General features: G+C 43.2%; 3 protein-coding genes across 3 annotated transcripts in view; all 3 read right to left on the reverse strand.

Annotated features, from left to right (window-relative positions):
* LOC308394299 (uncharacterized protein) overlaps positions 1-22,641 on the reverse strand; it is a 1,060,216-nt gene that overhangs the window by 1,004,921 nt on the left and 32,654 nt on the right. The window contains exon 7 of the mRNA XM_080878552.1: positions 18,171-18,365. Coding sequence (XP_080734678.1) covers positions 18,171-18,365 — 195 coding nt within the window. The remainder of the gene's footprint in view (positions 1-18,170; positions 18,366-22,641) is intronic.
* Positions 613-2,805, reverse strand: LOC308394465 (uncharacterized protein; the record flags this gene model as incomplete). Its single annotated transcript, XM_080878823.1, has 6 exons — positions 613-1,594; positions 2,030-2,124; positions 2,215-2,275; positions 2,359-2,477; positions 2,577-2,648; positions 2,770-2,805. 6 exons carry the CDS (start codon positions 2,803-2,805, stop codon positions 613-615), a joined length of 1,365 nt encoding a protein of 454 aa, XP_080734949.1.
* Positions 5,247-15,225, reverse strand: LOC308394311 (uncharacterized protein). The gene is made up of 7 exons (XM_080878571.1): positions 13,973-15,225; positions 13,620-13,845; positions 13,155-13,255; positions 9,480-9,668; positions 9,338-9,412; positions 9,127-9,216; positions 5,247-5,809 (listed from the first exon to the last, which is right to left on the reverse strand). The coding sequence occupies exons 2-7, from the start codon at positions 13,843-13,845 to the stop codon at positions 5,573-5,575; spliced, it is 918 nt and encodes a 305-aa protein (XP_080734697.1). The 5' UTR covers positions 13,973-15,225; the 3' UTR covers positions 5,247-5,572.

Below are 22,641 nucleotides of genomic sequence, written 5' to 3' on the forward strand. Positions count from 1 at the left end.
ACATGTTTTTCACCAAAGATTTCAGCAATTATAAAAATTCAACTCAAGCTATTCAGCTATTAGCATTCACACTGCATTTTCTACAGGAAGTACATTTTATATACCAGTTTCAGTTCAAAGTGCATTAAAAATAATAAATAATTATTAAAAATAATACCATCAATATGTTACTGCACTACACTTACTGGACTTGTGGAAGTATTTTGAGAACCATAAGAGATTCTTACAAATGTTTGAAAGAAAAAAAATCTTTAACATAGCTGGAGACTCGTGTAGAAATATGAATGAGTTTATAAAGTTTCTGTCATGGTGTGCTGTGACAGGCAGGTAGTAGGACCCAAACACAGGACTCTTACGTGGAATGAAACTTGAATCGGCAGCTTTTATTGCTGGAAACTCAGGTGGACTCAAGAAACTACAAACTAAGAAACAAGAACTAGGAAAACAAATCAGGAACTATGAACAAGAATCAAGTAAAGAACACGGAGGAGAAAAAACACCCAGCCCACTGAAAACTAAAGAAACCCCCAAAAACATGAAGAAAAATCATTAAGGAACATATTTACATATTTAGAGTTACTGCAACACCAACACTGGGTCACAGCTTCAGTGTCAGTCGGTGACTTTTGGTCTGCAACAGCAGCAGAACAGACTTCTCAGTCTTTTGAAGAAGCCCTTTTTCTTCTTCTTGATCTGACGGTCTTCGGACTTCATGCTGGCTTCAGGTTCTGGAAAAGGTTCCTCAAAGGGAACATCAGGAACCGGCCCAATTTCAGAACAAGATCCGTTGATCATATGATCTTCACCTTCAACACAGGATTTGGACTCGCCATAGGGTTCCTCACAGGGAGCATCGGGCTCTGCAACACTTTCTGACAGAGCTCCTTCGATCGTAAGGTCTCGAGTACTCAGACTGGATGCCCTTTCAGAAAGAAGTTCCTCACAGGGAACGTCGGGCTCTGCAACACTTTCTGACAGAGCTCCTTCGATCGTAAGGTCTCGAGTACTCAGACTGGATGCCCTTTCAGAAAGAAGTTCCTCACAGGGAACGTCGGGCTCTGCAACACTTTCTGACAGAGCTTCTTCGGCTGGTGGAACATTTGCCACTGAAAGGCCGTCAGAGGAGCGCTCACCATTTGTGCTCTTCACATCAGGACTTGAAGGGGGCTCAAAGATTTCACATATCTGGATCCTTGCTACATCAGCAATGGTCTTCAGCAACAGGGGTGCAAAGTTTGCAACTTGGATAGACAGAATTTCTTCAGGAAATTTCTGTCTAATCTCCGTCAGGATGCTGTCGACCAGATCGTCTCGGATAGAGCGGGTGAAGACGGCCTGTGTTTCCATCGCCGTGAGGCTCTTGGAGACACGATCTAAAGTGGCCTTGGTGACACTGGTGGAGAGGATACTTAGACTCTGGGAGGCCATGTTTAGGAGGGGACGAGGAGGAAGCTCCCAGAAGCCCTGGAGAACGCGGGGAACTACCTCGACCACTACCTCCTGCGCGGTGAGCAGTTTGCTGTTAGGCTGTTCCTGCTGCTTCTTTTTCAGGATTTCAACGTAATCCTTCACCGCGCTGAGGAATTTAGGTGCTCTGTAGAAAAACATGATAAGAGTTATCTGTTAAACATATTCAAAGCATCATTTAAATATTGAAACACTGTAGCTGGACTGTTAACCCTGTAACCACCTTTGTATCATACATGAGTTTCTGAGACCTCGATCTCATCAACATGATCAATACTTGCTATAATTTCTAAATGTTGTGGACAAAACTCTTTTTTAGTCTAAAGTTAACATTGTCGTTAACAAAAAGTTGCCAAAAACACCCAGTGTATCAAATGTGATACAAAAAATAAATACACAATAAAAGTAAATCATACACAACATGACATAGCAAAGAACTCATGTGTGGCTTTTGTTTAAAGGGTTGATAAACATCTCAGTTCCAAAGAATCTGAATTTTCTGGCTGTTTTTTGATGGGTTGGGTCTTACAGGGTTAATAACTGTATGTTACATGTGACTCACTGAAATTTAGGAGGTACGGCCTCTGGGAACTGAAGAAGCAACCTGGCTTCAAATTCAACGTCCCTCATTTTATTGCTGACGTTCACCGCCCACACCTGAAACAGAAAACACATTTACAGTGCGCTTATGTGTAAAGGTTATGTGCACGTAATGAAAAAAAAGTCTTGTGGGTTTTCTCGTCTTACCAGCCTTAGAAGAGGTTTGGCTTCCTCTTCGTCAAAATCCTCTAACTCAAACTCCCACAGCCTTCAAAAGAAAGCAAAGCAGAGGTTTTCTCTCAGCACTTACACGTCATCACAAACAGACTTTCAGGTGTGACAGTAACTCACTGCTCTCTGAGCGTCTCCCTGCTCTTCTCCACCAAAAGATCTCTCAGATCTTCAGCAGTGAGGTTCGGTGGAATTAGATCTTCCTGCTGAAGTCTGAGAAACTCCGTCATTATCGCAACCTAAAAGTAAAGGAGACATTTAATCACCACCACTCTCAGGTCCTCAGAAATGACCTGATATTTTCTGTCAGCTTTGGTTTGCATGAATCTGGGTCTAACCTGAGCCTTGTAGCCCGGAAGATACCAGCAGATCTTTACAGCTGTTTCATAAATTGGTGTGTTGAACAACACCTGTCAAAGAAATAGCAATTTAGTCATTCTTACTTAAAATGATTCTCAGTTTGTCAACTTTTAAAACGACATCAAATTCTTCAAATTACTGAAATGCAGTAAAAGCAAAAGCGTCACATACCCTGATAGGCTTATAGATTCCTTGACTCTTTTCCATTTAAACGTGTTCAAATCAAAGTCAGGAAGAAAAACGTCAACTGCTCTCCAACGATGGCGTACGGGGGATCTGGACCTGAAAATGCTCTCAGCTCGGTGGTCTCGCACAGATGAGCTCTTTTGACAGTCTGATGTTTATTTATGAATGCAGAATTTCTTGAGCAGTCACCATGGAAACTTGATGCAGCTTCATGTTGTTAAATTAAAAGTAAACACTGTGTATTTTGCACTACACTCCACTAAACTTATCATATAAGTAAATAAAGTGTGGGTTAGGTCCCTCCTGTGGAAAGAGCCACACAAACCGATGGATCAGAAAAGACAAAGTCAGCTACAGCATGCCTTTTCATATTATGTGCCTGCTTATCTCCATTTCTTTACAGTAGATGGGAACTTTTGCAGTAAAGCAATGGCTTACAAACAGTGGACTGTGGACTAATGCAGACATCTGAAGCCTGACAGCAGCTGGTATATACACAGCTTTGGACAAACTGGCCCTTTAAACAGCCCAGAGGAAGAAGAGACCTCTGCGTTATCAGTGCAGCCTAAAGCACAATAATAATAATACTATTAATATGATTTTTAGAGCAATAATGCCCCAAATAATGAAGTCATTAATTACACATTCGTCATGCTTCACAGGAGGTCAGGAGTGACCGATGAACGTGATGCTACATTAGAGTCTGTCCTATGAGTTCAGCAGGAGGAGGTGAACCCACAGCTGGGACCAGTTCTCTAGTGGGTCCAGTATCATACTTGTGTTCATCCTGGTCTGAACCTGGTCAGAAGAACTGACTTCACTTTTGAAAATTCAATACTTATAAAAGGTAACCCCAAACAGTCTACAACGGCTGTTTTCTGTCCACCGAAGCAAATTTGATTGACGAGGTTTTTGTACCTTCACTTCTCCAAAAAGCAAATAAAGAGATTAAACAAAGATTTACTGAACGACCGTCAGAATTCCCAGAGCTAACGTAGATCGCTTTATGCTCTTGAGTCAGGAGGGATAAGAAAAGTGACTGCAAACATTGTGGAACGATTCATAGCGTTTGATTGCTTGTGTGAATGTATTAAACAGGAAACCAGGAGCTGCAGAAACCCAGTAATGCTGAAGACGCATGCGTGTGCGTTTATTACAGGTTTTTCTGAATGCTTAAACCCTAACTGTGATTCTTACAGCACAATTCCTAAAACTATTGATACTTATAGCAAAACCACTCACTGAGTGTGCAAAACTAAAAGCACAAACACTGCTTTGCACTCAGTTTGCCATTTTGTAACACACACTTTGCAAACCTGTAGCTACAATCCACTGCACAGCACTCTTTTTGCAGAACTGTAAACACAACTCACTGCTTTGCACTCAATTTCCAAATGATCAACGCACTCCTAGCAAAACTATACACATTTATGGCCATTATTTACACTATTTTGTCAACTGTCTGGCACACTGCCACATGTGAAAGCTTTTTTAGATAATTAGTTCACTTTGCAATCAGCCTAAGCACTATGATACAGGTAAGCTCTGTGTGTGGAGTACAATGGAGGGAGCAGGAAGAGTGAGAGGAGGCCGAGGAAGAGGACGTGGAGGTGAAGAAGTAGGATGAAGAGGACGACAAGGACAAGGAGGAGCAAGAGGAGGACGAGGAGGGGGGAGAGGACGGGTAAGAAGAGTAAGAAATAGAATTGCTGATGACATCAGAGCTACAATAGTGGACCATGTCATCAACTGTGGAGTGACCCTGAGGGAAGCTGGCCAACGTTTTTTTGGTTTTTCTCAAACTTAAGTAACTGAAACCTTTCATTGAACTACAGCAGAAACAGATTGGAAATGCCAAGTTATTCTAACACTAGTGGACTTGTTAAACAAAACATTTGTTTCACTTCTTTCTCAACATGCAGCACCATTAAGAACAGTGGACCAGCATAGTTGGTCTGCATGAGCACACTTACTGCAACAGTTGTACATGCTGAAACTGGTTGCTGGCAGCTGATGTGAAGAAATGTCTGGACACATCAAAAGTTTTCTTTTTCATTTTCTTCCTCCCTTGGATAACATACACATGGCAAATAAAAACATGTAACTAGGGTGACGTGAAGTGTGTATCATCAGATTTAACTCAAATATAATGAGGCTGTCCATCTGTGAAGTAATTGTTCCTTCAAAAACCACTGTGACAACAGATTTTATTTCATTCATTTGATGGTTTTCTATTCTGTATACTGGAACTTTTTAATAGCCCCCCTGTCCACACATCCTTGACATGAGACTTTCTGCAGAGTTGCACATGATGAATGCACACAAAACTTAAAGTGTTGCTGATCGGCCATTGGACTGCTGAGCCTGCAGTGAACAGCCAGTCACTGACTCTTGATGCTAGAGCAAGGACAACTGATCTCTCTCTCTCTCTTTTTTAAATAAATAATACGTTCGAGCTGTTTATGTTTTTGACTTGTTATGGACTATGACTGGCAATGGGAGGGCTGGCGGACTCATATTATGGAGGTGGAGGGTAGACACATTTTGTGTGCAAGAGACCACATACTACAGTGGTGATTGACACAGACTTCAATGGACATTTAGGTGAAGGGAACAGAGGTTATGAGGTGTTGGGTAGGTGTGGTGTTTAGGAGAGAAATCTAGAAAGACAGATGTGGGGCAGATTTTCCAAGTGGAAATGGCCGTGGTGCACACATACTTCAAGAACAGGGAGGAACTTGTAGAAATATATGAAAGTGGAGGAAGCTGCACACAGGGCAACTAAATATTATGCAGAAGGTGAAATCAAAAAGACAGGAGACAAGGAGGTGTCAGGGAGAATGCAGCTATGCAGCATCAAATGGTAGTTTGAAGGATGAGTTTGGACATCAAGAAGAGGAAGTGAGTGAAGGCAGAGACATGCAGGAGTATAAACAGGCTCTGGGTAGTAGGGAAGACTTACCAGATGGCTGGGATAGTACAGCTTTATTGAGATAAACTGCCAAGAAGGGGTTTGACGTCTTCTCTGCACAGAAGTGATTTTGAAAGTATTTGAAGGAAGAGATTTACAAAGAAAAAGAAGTGTAGTTAGCGAAATGAAGAAAATAGACCAAGAAACTGGGAGGCTAGGCATGTAGCAGAAAGAGGTGACAAAGGAAAAGGCTCAGTGCCACGTATGTGAAGCTGGACCCCAAGGAAATGAGGGAATGACACTTGCTAGGCAGAGAATGAGTTTGAATGGATGTTCAAACCCAAAAAAAAAGATATATTCACATAACGTAGATTGAAAGAAGCTGCAGGTGGCACAGCAGCTTTAATGTCTTCCAGACAGGAAGTTTTGGAAAGAAATATCATCATTTCCCAGATTTTACTATCTTAGTGTTCTGTAACAAAGTCACTGTTGTGCGCATGGTGTTAGAGATGATGATGATTACAAACAAACTTAATGTGCTAGTCGTGCTTTTCTTGAGGGATTTGTCCTTCGACCAGTTTTCATGTCATTGGAATCATTTGTATTCACTGATTCTGGCACTTATTTCATCAAACCAAACTCCAAGTAAATACTTTCGGCTTTTTGGTTTTGTCAAACGAACTAATGTAAAGAATGCCTGGCTGTGCACTACACCACGCAGTGGGAATTTGTCTTCTCCAGTTAAATTCAGGATTAACTTGCTTTATAACACAGACCTCAAAAGTAACCGTTATAACCCCAAACACAAGAAAATGTGATCTACAGCACAGTGAGAACTGGCAACGCTTATCTGGAGGGGTCAGAGTGAATGAACTGGACACCTGTAGAAGCAGGATTTGATTTCCACTGATTTCCTTTCCGATCCGATACCAAGTAAAATTCAGGGTGGTATCGACGATACTGATCTGATACGATACTCTGTACAAAAACTTATTTTTTTTACTCTATCTTTTATTTTATCTCAAATTATAGCGTCGTAATGATCACAGGACATCAGATTACTTGTTCTTATCACTTAATGATGCAGAATTATCATATAGAAATGAAAAACCTGAAGTTGTGGCTATTTGTTGCCTGCCTGCAGCATTAAAGGACTCCGTGAGAGACGTCTGTCTCGCCCTGGCAGCACCTCTCCCTCTCCTCCTCTTCAGTTCGCCTCAACATACGCTCGTCATATTCTGTGATATGATTCACTCTGAGGTGTTTGACCAGGTCAGCGGTGTTACCACAACACCTCACATTCTTGCCACATGTATGGCAAACCACGTCTCAGCTGTTCGTGGAGGTAAAATACGTCTGCACATGACTCTGTTTACGCTCAGCCATTGTTGTGAGTGTGCACGCCAAGGGGCCGGACACAATGACGGGTATCGGAGGAATCGATATTTCAGTATTGATCCGCACATCACTAGTTGAGATACGTTTTAAACTGGTCCAAAAAACAAATGCATATTTTCCCGAACCACTGTTCCTTGACTAAGGTGGATAACGTGATGAGGTCAAGGAAGGGTGTGACGGAGATTTGATTGAAAAACTTGCAATTGTCGTCCGTTAAAGTTTCACGTTGGCTTTTTCATCTTGAAAGCCCTCTCTGCTCGTGTCCAACCCGGGTGAACAATCATAGATGTGAGAAATGTAAACAAACCGTCCGCAGAACGCTGATCAGGTTATTTTAAGCGCAAGAAAACAAAAACGTTGCGCTCACCGTCGGCGTCACGGACGAGGCCTGGGGGTCCGGGCCCGTCCACAAAGGTCATTGTAACACAAATCATACGATTGCTAATGAAAATGCTATAAAGCTACATCGCAGATAAGTCTCTGGAGTAACAATCAAGGCCATGTTAGTTATTTGATGAATAGTATCTGTGCCACTCATGGCGCATGACTGAGGAGGACGTTGACCTCTGCAAGTCAGGAAAGTCTGCTACTCATTGTATAAATATGAGATGTTTTTCAAAAACCAGCCAGCCATCATCTCGGGAGGCTGACTCCAAAGTACCATCTCACTTCAAACTTGCAAAACAAGTCGAGTCGATGTGAGCGCACTGCTTGTTTCTAGTTAGTCTTTAAGGATGACAGCATTAGTCTGCTCCTTTGTATGAAATAAAGTGAGTCGAGTCCATGTGGTCTGGCACCCACCCACATTTCTCTGCTAGTGATCCATGAGGACTCCACCTTGTTGCCAGTTCTCTTGTGTGGAAGCTTCAGGAAATGACAGCTTCACTCTGACGTGTGTGAGCTGTGTGAGGTCTGTGGTTAGAAGTTTACAGTGTTTGCTCTTTGTGTCGTCTGTAATATGCTCTATGGCTTTAAAAAAATGGCCACATGTTTCTGTAGCTGAATTTGTCCATCTCTGACCTTCTGAGACTGTATTTTCAAATAGGGACGTTCTGACTTTTCTTCACCTTGTACTTCATTCTGCAAATGTTTTATACTCTATTAGAGTTATTACATTATTCTGTTATGCTATAAAATCAACCCCCATATAAGATCGTACTTAAGAAATACATTTAAAAAACCTTCCTGTGCAAATAACCCAAGTTATCTAGAAGAAATAAAAACTGCACCGCAAACCAAACTCAGGTGTTCGACCTGTTGAGCTCGGGAAACTAACTGGTGTTTCATTTTAGTGAGTGCTTTGTTAGATTCCTTCATTTGAACCAAATGAAGTTGATTAAAGTTGATGCATTGATGTGTTTGAAGTGTTTTGTTAGTTGCGATGGATCTCCTGCTGTCTTTTTTCCTTATTATTAAAAGAGGATTTCTTTGAATTTCAAACATCCATTTCCTGTTTATCTGGTCCCGGGTCACAGGTGCAGCAGTCTAAGCAGAGAATCCCAGACCTCCCTAAACAACCACTTCCTCCAGCATATCCAGGACAATACTGAGGCATTCCCAGGCCTGCTGAGAGATATAACCTCTCTAGTGTGTCCTGGGTCTGCCCTGGAGACTCCTCCTCATGGGACAGGCCCCAAACACCTCACCCAGGATATTTTTAATGAAAACATCACAAATAAGTCGTCAGGTCTGATGGTCACATTTGTGAGATTCAACCACCATAAAGCAGAGATCACACAGGACACACTGTGTAACCCTCAGCTCAGGTGTGTTCAGGACATTTGCTTGGAAGAAGCCGTCTGTGGATAAATCCTGCTCTCCACCTCAGCTGTCAGGTTTATCCAGAGAACGGCCGTCCTGACTTCCAGCAGCCCCACAGTCCTCGTTTCTAATAAACTGGCATCACTGAAATGAACCGTCTGCCTCGCTGTTCAATAATCTGCTCTTTGCCAATTTCCCAGCAGAAGCTTCCACTCATATCAGCATTTTTCTGTGATTCTCACATGAACTAAACATAAAAAGCTGAAGCCAACCTCAGAGTTCCCCGTAGTGAGGAAGAGTTTCCTCTGAGCCACAGCTGAGTTTGATGCGTCCACAAAGGAAGACTGACGGGAGGACAGACTCTGGGAGAAAGGCAGATATTAAAAGATATGAATACAAAGTACGGTGCAACAAACAGGACAGCAGATTATGAAGAGCGGTTAGACCTTCATGTGTCAGTCATTGAAATGTGATCAAAGTTACCTGTTTGACATCCTGATAGAAGAAAATCAGCTTCTTGGATCCGTTTGCAGCAAAGAATTCATGGATCAGACTGAACTGGAAGAATCAGACATTAATGACTCAAAGGTTCAACTCTGAGGAAGGATCACGTCTCTGAACTTACTCTGTCATCAGAGACGATGGCGTCTTCCACCGCCGCCTCCTCCAGGCTGCCGGCGTCGGCCAGCCTGCTCATCAGGTATTTATGTCGGGCATCCAGAGCTGCCCGCCGTTCCTCCTTCACGGCTCTCGCCTGTTTGGCTACTTCTCTCCTCGCCTCATTGGACAGCAGCATCGTCCTTTTACCAGACACCTGGAGAAACATCAGCTCAGTCTACAGACGCAGAGACCAGTGAGAGCTTGGCCCAAACATCTGCAGGTTTCTGAGGACCACGTTTGACCCTGACTGGAGGCATCGATTCTGAGTGTGACTGCCTAAACTGAGCTACTGTCCCCCCTCCACTGAGACGTTGTCCTGTGATGTGTCATGGGGGGAAGTGTTCCTCACGGTTGGACTCGTGAGAAGTTCAGTCAGTTTATTCAAACTTTAAAAAGACGCATTTTCAGTCTCTGGATTTCAGCAGAAACAAATGTGAACACAGCACTTTTTGATTGAGTATAAAAGGATGAAAGAGTCAGTGATTAGTAACATTGTTGCTGACTGATGCTGTTGTAGAGCTGTCTTTGGATCCTCACCTTCCTGGAAGCCTTCCCTGGATTGCTCATATATCATTAACTTGTTTGTGTTCAGTAGAATCAGGTGTTGTGGATGCAGGTCGTAGCTGTGTGAGGCCTGTACAGTCAGCGCTGTGTGAGCGCTGTGTAACGTTAGCTTAGACTTCTTTCTGTTGTTATCATCCTTCAGGTTAATGTTGTTTTCATTATGCATCACAGGAAGTGTGGGTGGCTGTTAGCCTCACAGCTCATGGAGAGTTGCTGCTGCTCTGCCTCCTTTTTGATGTTTCTGCTCTTTGTGGCTTTGTGTTACTTTGTGTCGTGTCTGAAACAAAGTGAGTCCATGTTACTAACTGTAGTCGGCTCTCTGTCTCGTGCACAGCTGACTGTTGTCTGAATGAAAGTATTTTTGTACTTTGTGTAATCTGGGGCCTGTGCTTCGTACGTCGCTTACTACATCCAAGATCAAATGACACATCCAAGACCAAACTATCGCGCTAACCGTGAGCTCGCTAATCCGGTTCCCCGAACACACCTGCTGTTGACGATTAGTACAGCTGGACGCAGTAATGTGACATCACTGGGTGTCGTAAAAGGGGCTACGCATCGATAGTAGAAACATTGATCGGCAACCCGCTGATTGGTCGGCGAAAATGTCGAAGGGGCGTGCTCGGTATTATCCGGCAGCAGAGCAAGAACTCATGAGTGAGGGATTTCAGGAGTTTCAGAGTTTAATTAAAACGCAAGGGAACACTGCAAAGGCTGCAAAAGCAAGGAGAGAGGGCTGGCAGAAAGTTGCTGACAAATCAAACTCGTAGGTAATTTAATAATAATAATAATAATGGATTGGGTTCATATAGCGCTTTCCAAGGCACCCAAAGCGCTGTATGATACCACTATTCATTCACTCCCACATTCACACACTGGTGGAGGCAGCTACGGTTGTAGCCAGGCTGCCATATCGCGCCATCGGCCCCTCTGGCCAACACCAGTAGGCGGTAGGGTAGATCTATCATATGACACTATATTGTCCAATATCATATGGCATTATATTATATTATATTATAATATGTTATATTATATCCCCTTTCACATTAGAGCCACAACAGGACCCACAAGAACATGGGAACAAGTAAAAGTGGAATACAGGAGTATTCTACAGAATGGTAATATTTATCTCTTATATTGCTTTTCGTCTCTTGGCAAGGTAATACTGGCCTGTAATACTCTGTTAGTTAGTTCGTAACAGCAACCAAGAAAAGGGCAGAGGAAGAAAAGACAGGTGGTGGTCCTGCACCCCCTCGTCAACAAGTTGGTTAAGTAAATAATATCCTCACGGGAAAATCGATATCTCTCAATGAGCACACTGTCGCGCTGAGCTAAAGGATCCTGTCTATCCCGCAATATACGCTGAATTCTGAGGACTCTCCTTATCAATCTTGCACCTTCCGCAATGGGTTGGTCGCGTATACGGACAGGACATGGCTGCGACAGGCTTCCCAAATCCACCTTCGCTTTTATAGCCGTGGTCTCTCATCTTGATTACACAAAGTAATTTGCAATTACTACTCTGAAATATGAATTACATCTGTAATAATCACATACATGTAATAGAATGTTAATAGTACATTTCCCTTTTTTAGGAAATGACCTGTATGTATCTGTGTGACATCAATAAAAGGATCAAGTGCTGCATTATCTTTAGTTACATTGATGTCATTTATTTATGGTGAAACAGTGGTAAAATATCGCTGTTGCTTTCGTATAAATGAAGCGGACATACCTGCGTGGCCGCGATCTAATCCTGTTTACATAAAGTAAACCTGCTCCCGAGCAGGTTTACGCTTACGGCTCTGTTGCTATGACAGCAAGTCCCGGATGAGCTTCGGGGAACTGAACGATCCAGGATCACGCGAAATCGTCAACAATCTAATCCAGCTAACTTACTTAGCGACGTACGAAGAACGGGCCCCTGTTGGGTCTTTGAGCCCTTTTTAAACAGCATATGAGCCATATGTATGTGTGTATATGAAAGGTTGTTTGTAATACATCAAACTGTTGCTTATTCTAGAGCTGCTGCTGTGCCTGATTGGTCTACTCGCTCGAAACTGAAGGTTGACTTGATTCTTTTTGGTTTTTTACATTTTGTCAATAAACCAACTTCTTTATGATTTGAACGGCGTCTCTGACGTGTCACAGGCCTGTCAGCTTTCTTGGTGATTGGTATAGATTTGAGTTTCATGCTCTGGCTGTTGTTGGGTTTTCCTCTTTCATATTAAAGCTTTTGTCCTACATTTGGCTCTAAAGTCTAATTCTAATCCCAGCACTGTGTCTGGGTGTGTGATGCTTGTTTTCCTGCTCTTTCTCATGAAACAGTCACAACATTCTCAGTCCAACTTTCACTCTTTGCTGCGTTTGCTGCAGCTGCAGTGAACATGGTGCCGTTTGCCTTTAAGAAAGTTGTGCACAAAGGCTTTTTCTCTAGCAGACAGCTGTGTGGCTAAAAGTCAGATCATTTTTTACCACCTCAGTCACACTGGACTGAAACAAGAGTGAAACTAGGAAGAATCAGAGTTTGTCCAGTGACTGCACTGATTTTCTTCATATTCACAAACTGATTCTAAGTAGTTGCATCAGCTAATCACCCGGACACTGAGCGTCCAACACGCTCCCTGAAGGGAAACGATTACATCCTCCAAACAATCACAATCTGTCTCTGAACGACTGGAATTATTCTCTGATTTGTGAATAACTGGAATTTATCAATGCAGACACGTTGCCAACATGATGAAGTCAGTCTGAGTCGCATCTCTTTGGCTAACTTAACTCAAGTGGTTGCCGACTATTCTGGTTCTATTGCCATATAACAGCAGGGCTGCTGAGCACCTCTGTCACTCTGCACTTATGTTCCCAGTTCTCTTTTGTGGAGGAATTTTCCAGGAATTCCTGGGACCAGCTTTCCATGAGAGACCCGATCAGGAGCGACTGTCCTGGACACTCCCAGCATCACAGGGACTCACAAACCCGTCTACCACAGTGAGAAGACTGATGGTCACAGGCCCACATGTAGCTTTAGATCACACGTGTGCACTTCCTGTGGTCACTGCTGTAACTCTAGACTCACCGAGGGGCCAGTGGTTGGTGAGGCAGCAGCAGCTGAAGTCATGTGACTAATGGCTCTCAGCTTCTGTCCTCCTATTCGCCGGTGTCCTTCACCTGTCACACCTGGTCAAGAAAGAGTGAGAATGTTCAGAGCTTTAATGGAAAAGAATATTATTACATATAAAAGGCCTCTAACAAGTATTGTAGTGTTAATCAGGATGAAGTCCATCATGAACACTTCAGAGTGCTTCAGACAGTCGGTGTTTCATCCACAGAGCCTCCAGTCTGCATATCAAAGTATCCTGAGGAATGACAGTGAACCCCGAGTTCCCCTCATTACATTCATGTGTGTGACTGTGAGGAAAAGGTGATTGTATGAACGTGTGTGAGCGAGTGAATGAGGCTTGTATCAGAGTGGAGATAATGTCAGCGGCACAAGCTGGACGCTGCAGGTGTCACATGTGAATCTGTGCATCAGTGTCTGCACCTTTGTGGAGGTGAAGCTCAGGAGGTTTGGATTTGTTCAAAGCTCTGTCTGCTCCATCTTTCTTTCCCTCAGGCCTCTCCAGATCAGGAAGGAGGTCCTGTTCTCCTTCTCCCTCCTGGATTTCTGGATCCAGGGAAGGATCAAAGTCTCTCAGCCCAGCATCAGAGCTTCTGGCTGGGGGAGGACTGGAAGTTTCAGCTGGAGGCTGAGAGCCTGGATCTGCCATCTGAGTCACAATTCAAATATTCTCAGTAATCTCAAAAAGCAACAGAAAGGTGCCATTTTCATGAGCAGTGGGTTATCCAGCAGTTTGATTCATGTCAGCAGCATTTAGTTTGTAACTGCTGACTCACCTCTGGCTGTGTCCTGCTCTCAGGGTCACAGTGGACACTGTACCTTTGACCGAAGCTGCAAAGACAGTCAGCAGGGGTCTGGATGCATTCAGCACCACGTCCTTGTTGGGCAGACACCTTCAGTGACAGGACAGACAGTCCAAAGTAAGGAGACGTGGGACACAGTGAAGACACAGAAACAGAAACCAGAACTATAATCACAAAACAAACTCAGAAACATAAAGAGTGAATCAGCTGATTCAGTGTTTGTGACAAAAACATGGATCCTGGTTAATAACTTTTATTTGTTTGTTTCTGTATTATTTTGTGTATCGTTCTTATGAGCTGTTGTTTTGTCAGTGAAATATTATTTCATTGTTTTAAGCTTTTTGTTGACTTTGAAGTGCTTAAGTTGATATTTTTGAACATTTAATTTGTTCGATTATTGTCGAGTCGATAAAACTGTCAAACGCACAGCTGCTTCCAGCACGGCCGGAGGAGAGGTGGCCGAGCAGACGCACAACACACACAGCTCACAGGTTTGCATTTCTATATATTGCAGATGTTGCAGAAATTGAGAGTAAAGAACTCAGAGATCCAGCGCTGTCTCCTGCCCCTTATTTATACACCACAACACAACGACAGGCGTAACTCACACAAACGGGTAACATGAGGCTCAGATGCTTTGGACGTGTTCACATATACTGGACACAGAATGATGAAGATGGAGCTGCAGGAAGGAGGAAAAGAGGAAAAACACAGAAAAGATTCACAGATGTGGTGAAAAAGGACACGACAGCTTCTGTTTGTTAGTTTGGTTTTTCTTTATTTGGTAAAGATTCAGAAATAAAGAGAAGATCACATGTTTGAATATTATATTAACGTTCTGTAATTACAACAAGTTGTAAAATCTTTCCAGAGTGAGACAGAGACTGTGCAGAGACTGTAGAAGGACAGAGCAGCAGCAGAGCAGTCCAGATACACTGATGATCCTCTGTCAGATCCAGAGGGACACACAGGGCTGATGCTGGACTCTACATTGTGTCTGACAGTGGAGCTGTTCTCAGAGCAGTTCACTCTGCAGCACTGACAGTCATCTGCACTTCATTCCTCTGTCAGTCACTGCTGGATGAAGCTCTCCTCTCCACCTCCCAGTAACATGGCCCAGTCAGAGCGTCTCTACACACAAGCTGCTGCTGCTTCAACCTCTCTGGATCATCAGGACACAGCTGCTCCTCTCTCAGCACACACACCGTCCTGTTTACCATCATCAGCTCCACCTGCAGAGAGAAGGAGGAAGAGCAGAGGAGATAAACGAGTGTTTCCAGAGACTCTTCATCAGCTGTCAGTCAGTGATGCAGCACATCCAGTATAAAGAGCAGCAGGGACGTCAGTGCTGGGACTGTACTAGGACTCATTGTTGGTTCACTTTTTCTAATCTTTGGATTTTTATTGAAGTTGCTGAAAATGTTTTTCCCTCCTAGTTTGAGTTTGGACTTTCATTCATTAGAAGAACCTTGGTGTGTCCACTCTGAGCTCTGTAGGAACCCCAACAACAAGCCCAACAATCCAGATGGACGGTTCCAGCTGTTAACTGGAGGAATTCCATCCAAACATCTGCTCTCACTAAATTCTTCCTCACCTACAGACTGTGTTCTTCATTGCTTTAAACTTGGAAATCAATGCAGTCATTGGTCTGCGTGCTGCTTTGTTCAGAGAGCTGATTGGCTGTTGACAGTGTTTGATCAGAGCGTGTCAGCCGTTACTATGGTGACCATAAAGGTGAGAAACAGGAAGTGTTTGTGTCCAATCCTGAAGCCTGTCACCGTTCTCCTCTCACAGCTTCACTGAGAAGCTGCAGCTTTACAGGAAACACTGGATCTTTGTTTCATACTGACTGTGTTTAGTACAATACTGCTGACAGCACCACCCACTCACTCCATCACTCTACTGACCTCAGAGTCTCCAGTCTGTAGTCTGGACTCTTCTTAAGATCAGACAGCTGCTTCACATCTGGATCCTTCAGGTTGTTTCCATACAGGTACAGCTGTCTCAGATGGGAGGGGTTGGACTTCAGTGCTGCTGCCAGATAATCACAGCTGATCTTTGACAAACCACAGCGCCACAATCTGTATAAAGAATGAAAGATGTAAGTTTATTAGACAAAGTGCTTGAAATCATTCAGTGTTTCATCATCTGTTCAGAGCTGAAGAAGGTTCAGAATGTAGAAGTTTAGAAAATGGAAACTCCAAACAGCTGAAGCCAACAGGAAGCAGCTTCAAACAGGAAACTGTGCAGAGTTTCAGACTATATGTCCTGATGCAGCCAGTTGGATTTTGGAGATTTGAATCTTTCTTTCTGGGAAAAATGGGGATTACTTTGGAAACAGGAAGTATTTTCCCCAATAAGCAGCCCTGGATTAGTAAATCACTCCAACATGTTCTCAGGCAGAAGAAGCTGTCTTGTTATGAGGGAGAGAAGAAAAAGATTGAGGCACAGAAACTTGTTGAAAGAGAGATAAAGCAGCTAAAATCAGGTGTAAAAGTAAAGCAGAGGATGCGCTGAATAAAGGACACTCAAGGCTGGCTTGGAAAGGAATGAAGTCCATGGTGGGGATGCAGAACAAGGAGCAAAGATGAATGTGATGCTGAATCAGCAGAAGACTTGGACTCATTTGATTCCAGCTTTGATATCATTGATTTCAATGAAGAGCTTTGTGATTGTAGCAAAGGGCTGGTAGCTCTGAGAGTCCCACTGATGAGGTGTTTGTGTGGAAATCTCTTAGTGGGACCAAAGAGAGAAAAAGCCCTGGTCCTGATGCTGTGGGAGGGAAATGATTGAAGTGTGCTGTGAGGAACTGACTGGGAGATTTTCACACATTTTCCAGTCCTCCTTGGAACAACAGGAAGTTCCCAGCATATGGAAACAAAGGTTAAGTGTCCTATGGCACTCAGTGATGATGGTGCTGTGGCCCCACCACCTCCACCTCTTTGTAAAGGAACTAACTGTAATCTGAAGCTTCAAATGGAACTAAGACTTCCTCCACTAGGTGGCAGTGTCTGATGAGAAAGTGTTAGTGGAGCTGGCCTGGAGTCAGAAACAGGAAGATGCAGGATTTGGGCTGAAATGGGCAAAAGTGGTTAGCACTAGTGCCTTAGAGCAAGAAGGTTGTAGGTTGAAGCTTGTTGGTCAGCTGGGCCTTTCTGTGGAGGTTGGATGTTCTCCCACAGTCCAATGAAATGCTGCTTAGGTTCATTGGTGCTTCTAAATTGGCTGTAGGTGTGGATGTGAGGGAGTGCTTCTCTGTCGCTCTCTGTTGGCCCTGTGATGGACTGCTCACCTGTGCAGGTGGACCACGCCTCTTGCCCTATGACAGCTAGGGCACAGGCTGCAGCCCTGTGAGCCTAAGCTGAATAAACAGTTAGCAAAAATGATCCATAGATGGCCTGAAATCCCCCAGTTAGCAGTTTGGTAGATAGCTATGACATGCTAATCCCATCCAGCAGCTGTATTCTACCTGTAAGCTGATCCCTGCTGAGCCAAAGCACTTTTTCATATACAAATTACAACCTTTAATAGAAACCTATTGGTCAGCATCTTATTAGCCTGCTGTTAGCTTCATTCCACAGAAAACTGAGAGAAACTAACAGAGTTGATAAAGAATAAAGAGAAATGTGCTGATTTAAAGCCTTTGAAGTGCTTCAGATGATCTCTGTCCACTTCTGTCCACTCATTCATTCATGTAAGCTTTCTAATGCAGCTTTGATCTTCACAGTCTGCTTGATGAAACTCATTCTAACCCTGAATGTCAGAGTGTTCCTCCTTCTCTTTCCCATCATTCATGCTGGCAGTGAAGGAGATTTGGATGTTGGACTGTGTTTTGGATGATGTGTGTATGTTTGTGTTGGACTGCTGTCTGTAAAGCAAACGCACATTTTGCTTTGGATTTCAGTGTCAGACAGACTTTAAGGTGCAATGAAGAGTTTGAGAGTTTCATAGTGAATTTTCCAGTGGAGGATTTTTCTTCTTCTGTGAAAGTTTGAAATGTGAACATTGTTCTGCTGCAGTCAATGGACTAAACCAGAGAAGAAGAAAACAGACTTTACCATGAAGATCCTCAGTGTGGATCAGTATAATATCAGCCTGATGTCTGCAGTTTAGTGTCAGCACAACTTTCACATCATATTCATCTCAGCACAACTAAAACATGCTGACTGACCCCAGAGTTTCAAGTTTACATCCTGGACTCTCCAGGAAACCACACAGATGCTTCACTCCTGGATCCTGCAGCTTGTTCTTAGTCGAAGACCAGGAGTCATTACTCAGGTCCAGCTGTCTCAGATGGGAGGGGTTGGACTTCAGTGCTGCTGCCAGATAATCACAGCTGATCTCTGACAAACCACAGCTCTTCAATCTGTATAAAGAATGAAAGATGTAAGTTTATTAGACAAAGTGCTTGAAATCATTCAGTGTTTCATCATCTGTTCAGAGCTGAAGAAGGTTCAGAATGTAGAAGTTTAGAAAATGGAAACTCCAAACAGCTGAAGCCAACAGGAAGCAGCTTCAAACAAACACAACAAGAGAAAAAACTCTGAATGTTTCACATTAAAGTCGTACATTTCTCATAAAAACAGGACAAAGACTTGAAAAAGTCGTGTTTTTCCTTCCAGGAACCACATGGCTTCACTTTTAAAGGTGAAGTGTGACAGAAATGGACATATTTGAAGTCCAACACCTTTTTCCAGTCACATTATTAAAGCAGACAAACTACAAGCTCATTTTCATTCCAACAAGTCATCTTCTGACCTGGACTAACAACACTGGTCTCTATGTGCAGCTGGCTGTGAGACCAGTGCTCAGGGAGCGTCTACAAAGTGCAACACTGAAAGAACATCACACACTCATTTGCTTCCAGCACTTTCACACAAACATCTACTGTCATTATTGTCACCAAACTCTGTGGATCCTTTATTGCAAATTCAAATGGGATCAAATGGTCAGACAAAAGAGGCTTATGAGGAAATATGATGAAATGTTGTGTATTAGCAGCAACTTATTGAATCTTTTTCCTAAGAAACCAAACAAAATGATTGACAAACATGTTTTTACAAACTCAGTGTTGGACTTGGATCAGCAGGATAAGCTGATGTTTAAAGGCATTTGAGTCTCGCTGTATGAGAGTCCAGTTCTTACTCAATATTTATGGATGATGTTCTTTCAGTGTTGCACTTTGTTTGGCACAAAATGAAATTATTTGGCCTCTCAGATGCTTTTAGAGATTCCCAAATGACTGATGATGACATCTCTGGGGTCTGATTGATAGAAAAAAAATGTCTTTGAGACCTTTTGTAACTGACAAACTCTTCATCTGCTAACAACACTGAGTTGAATCTCCATGGCTGATAGTTGGAGCAGGCATCAGGAATACACATTGAAAAAGCAAGAGGAGAAATCACCAGAGTCTTATAATCACATTCTGTAACTAAAGGGAGACGTTTTTCTATACAAATATATGTTTTATGGACATTAGAAAAAAAGAGTATTGATGTGAAGCAGGATTATGAAATCTCCATACATCAGCCAGCCCATAATTATCAAGAAAGCTCTGAATGACGCATGCTGACTTTGGACTAAGTGTACTTTTGTGTGAACTGTGGTCCATAGCAGATAATGAGCAGTTTAGGTCTCCCTCAAAGATGATATTGTGTGATGACATATTGGGGAGCCGCGCAAAGACATTAGTGAAAAATCTGTGATCGTCCCAATTAGAGGCGTAGATATTTGCTAAGATCAAATGAAAACCATAAACTATGTTTTCTGCACTTAAAATCCTGTAATTTTCTCATAAATCGACAGTGCGCCTCATGGATGAATTCTGGTTGTGCTTACTGACCTCGAACCGATTTTATGTGCTACACGGCGCTCAGAAACCTTTCAAAAGATGTTTTGGTACGACTTTGCTCAGCTACGAGGCCGCACCGCTTGATGGATTGTTGGAGCATTACAGCTACGAGGAGCCTCGCGGAGTGATACGTACTCTGCTTCAACGTAATATTACTGTATTGAGTGTGTATAAGGACCATAAATGGCACCTGTAAGAGACACGGTTACAAAGAGGGTTTCAAACTCCAGGCTGTCAGTCACGCAGTAGAACCTGGGAACAGAGCAGCTGCTTGTTATTATGCTCAGCGTCTGTTTACATTTTGACTGCACGATTGTGAGCTTTTTGTTATGCACAAAAACAACATTGTTTTCTTTTATTTATGGAGCATTATTATTTAATAAATGCTGATCATTTATTTCTGAGTAATTGTTTCATGTACATCTACGCTGTATGTTAATAAATGTGCCTGTGTGAGATTTGGGACACAGCTTTGACTAAGAACTCTCTTTTTGTTCGTACTTTCTGGCTTCAAAAATATCGAGATATATATCGTATATCGCCATCCAGCTAAAGAATATCGAGATATGAACTTTGGGTCATATCGCCCAGTCGTAATATTGCAATAGGTTGTCCGTTAAACTCAAGCGGGGCTTGGGCCCTGGCACGGCGTAGCCACACAATCCTGGTAGTAGTGACGCTCGGCTATGACGGCGTGCGGGTTACCAGCTGGCTTTCTCAGGATAGGGCTCCTGTGTGAGCGGTCGACAATAACGTCTTTATCCATACCCAGCACTTCACGTAGTAGCACGGATACGGCCGTGGAGGAGCTCGAGTCCAGGCCCTCTGGGATCCCTATGATGTGGATGTTAGCTCTTCGCTTCCTGCCTTCATCACATTTATCCTTCAGGTCAGACAGCTCCTCCTTCATACTGTAGACTGCAGGGTGGTCACCTCATCGCTCCACATTGACAGCCCATCCTCAGCTTCTTTCACTGTAACCTTTACTCCATCAACTTCGCCGCACGTCGCCGCCATGCTGTTAGCGATCTCATTTCTCAGTCCTTGCACGTCAGCCCTTATATTGTCAAAATCTTCTTTCAAAGTATTTCTGAGTTCTTCTTTTAACAGCGTACTAATGTCCTCTTTAATGGATTGAAGAAGCTCCAGTTTTAGAGCAGTAGGATCCACATCACGCGCGTCTGTTGAGTCTGCTCTTCAGCGGCCGTAGAGCTGGACGCTGCCCTTTGGCCATCATCGATACTCTCGCCCGAGATCGCACCGGGGCTAAAATATTCACCTGCTCAGCTGTTTTTGATCAGTTTGAGCCTGTGTGGTTTGATCAGGTGGAGGAACGATGTGATGCTATAAAGACATCATCTTGTCCAAATGAAGTTGTTCCAACACGTGTTTAAAAAGATTTTAAAGGTTGTTGGTTCCGACATCTTAGCGATTTTTAACAGCAGTCTTAGTTCAGGTGTTGTACAGCCTGTACTAAAAACCTGATCTGGATCCTCTGTCTGCTCAAACTTCAGGCCTATTTCAAAGCTTCCCTTCCTGTCGAAGATTTTGTAAAAGATTATATTTGTTCAGCTGCAATCTGTTGTAAAGGTTTCAGTCTGGTTTTAAAGCTCTTCACAGCACTGAAACTGCACTTTGGAAAGTTCTTAATGATCTTTTATCAGCCACTGATCAGGAGACTCCACTGTGCTTTTGGATCTGACCGCTGCCTTGACCACAGCATCTTGACCTCACCATTGGAGCATGGCGGCATCAAGGGCGCTCTATTAGACTGGTTCAGCTCTTTTATTAAATCGCATTATTACATTTGGGGCTTATATTTGACGGCAATTTGAAAAACAGCTGAGCTCAGTTGTACAGCGGTCTTTCTTCAAACTGAGGCTTTTATCTAAGGTGAGATCATTTATATCTTTTAAAAACCTTGAACGGGCGATCCACGTTTTCATGACGTCCCAGCTGGATTATTGTAACTCCTTATATGTTGGAGTTAGTGGGACCTGCCTGGCAAGACTGCAGCTGGTCCAGAAAGCTGCAGCTCGTCTTCTGACACAAGCTCAAAGACATTTATCGTCCCAACAACCACATATACGCTGGTCCCTCGCTGTAACACAGTTCACCTTTGGCGGCCTCGCTGTTTCGCTGATCTTTTTTGTGCAATTTTGCATGTTTTTGTTTTTTACAGCGCATTGTGTTCTGCGTCCTGATTGGCTGTAGACCATTGTCAGCCAATCTCGTGCCGTGTCTCCTGTACAGTACAGAATGTGTTCAAATTTACAGCAGTGTGACTCTGCAGTGCTGCACTGTATGTTTGTATGTTTTGTCCCAACAAACAACAATGATGACGAGACGTTTTGCACCTGTGGTAGCAGCCAAAGGCAGAGGAAGATGCTGACCATCATAGTTTCAACAAGGAGGCAAAAAGGTTGTAACTGTCCACAACAAGAACATCGTAAGGATGGAGTCAGCTTTGGCTTTGTGGCTCAGTGACCGCAGGAAAAAGAACATCGTGCTGGACACCAACATTATCTGCAGAAAAACTCAAAAGCTTTATGAAACTTTACCTGACAGCGAGGAGCCCAGGCCGTGGACGAGTGCTCCTCACACAGAAGCTCATTTAATGCCAGCAAAGGCTGATTTGACACGTTTCAGAAACACTTTGCTTTCACTCTTTAATAATGAACTTATTTTTCTATGAAGGTTTGAACTTTGTTTAAACAAGAGAGAAAAGTGTGAAAATGTTCATGCCTGTCTGAGAAAAGTGTAGAAAGTGTGCAGTGAGGGTTTAACT

The sequence above is a fragment of the Rhamphochromis sp. 'chilingali' genome, assembly GCF_963969265.1.
Source record: "Rhamphochromis sp. 'chilingali' genome assembly, chromosome: 3".
NCBI lineage: Eukaryota > Metazoa > Chordata > Actinopteri > Cichliformes > Cichlidae > Rhamphochromis > Rhamphochromis sp. 'chilingali'.

Bases quoted from the DNA above. Each gene is read 5' to 3' on its own strand.
- LOC308394311 (XM_080878571.1), bottom strand. From the start codon at position 13,845: ATGGCAGATCCAGGCTCTCAGCCTCCAGCTGAAACTTCCAGTCCTCCC. The intron at 13,256-13,619 runs GTGCAGACACTG...TTTCTTGACCAG, and splicing joins TGAGCTTCACCTCCACAAAG to GTGTGACAGGTGAAGGACAC. The intron at 9,669-13,154 runs GTGAGTCTAGAG...ATGTTTCTCCAG, and splicing joins CACCAACCACTGGCCCCTCG to GTGTCTGGTAAAAGGACGAT.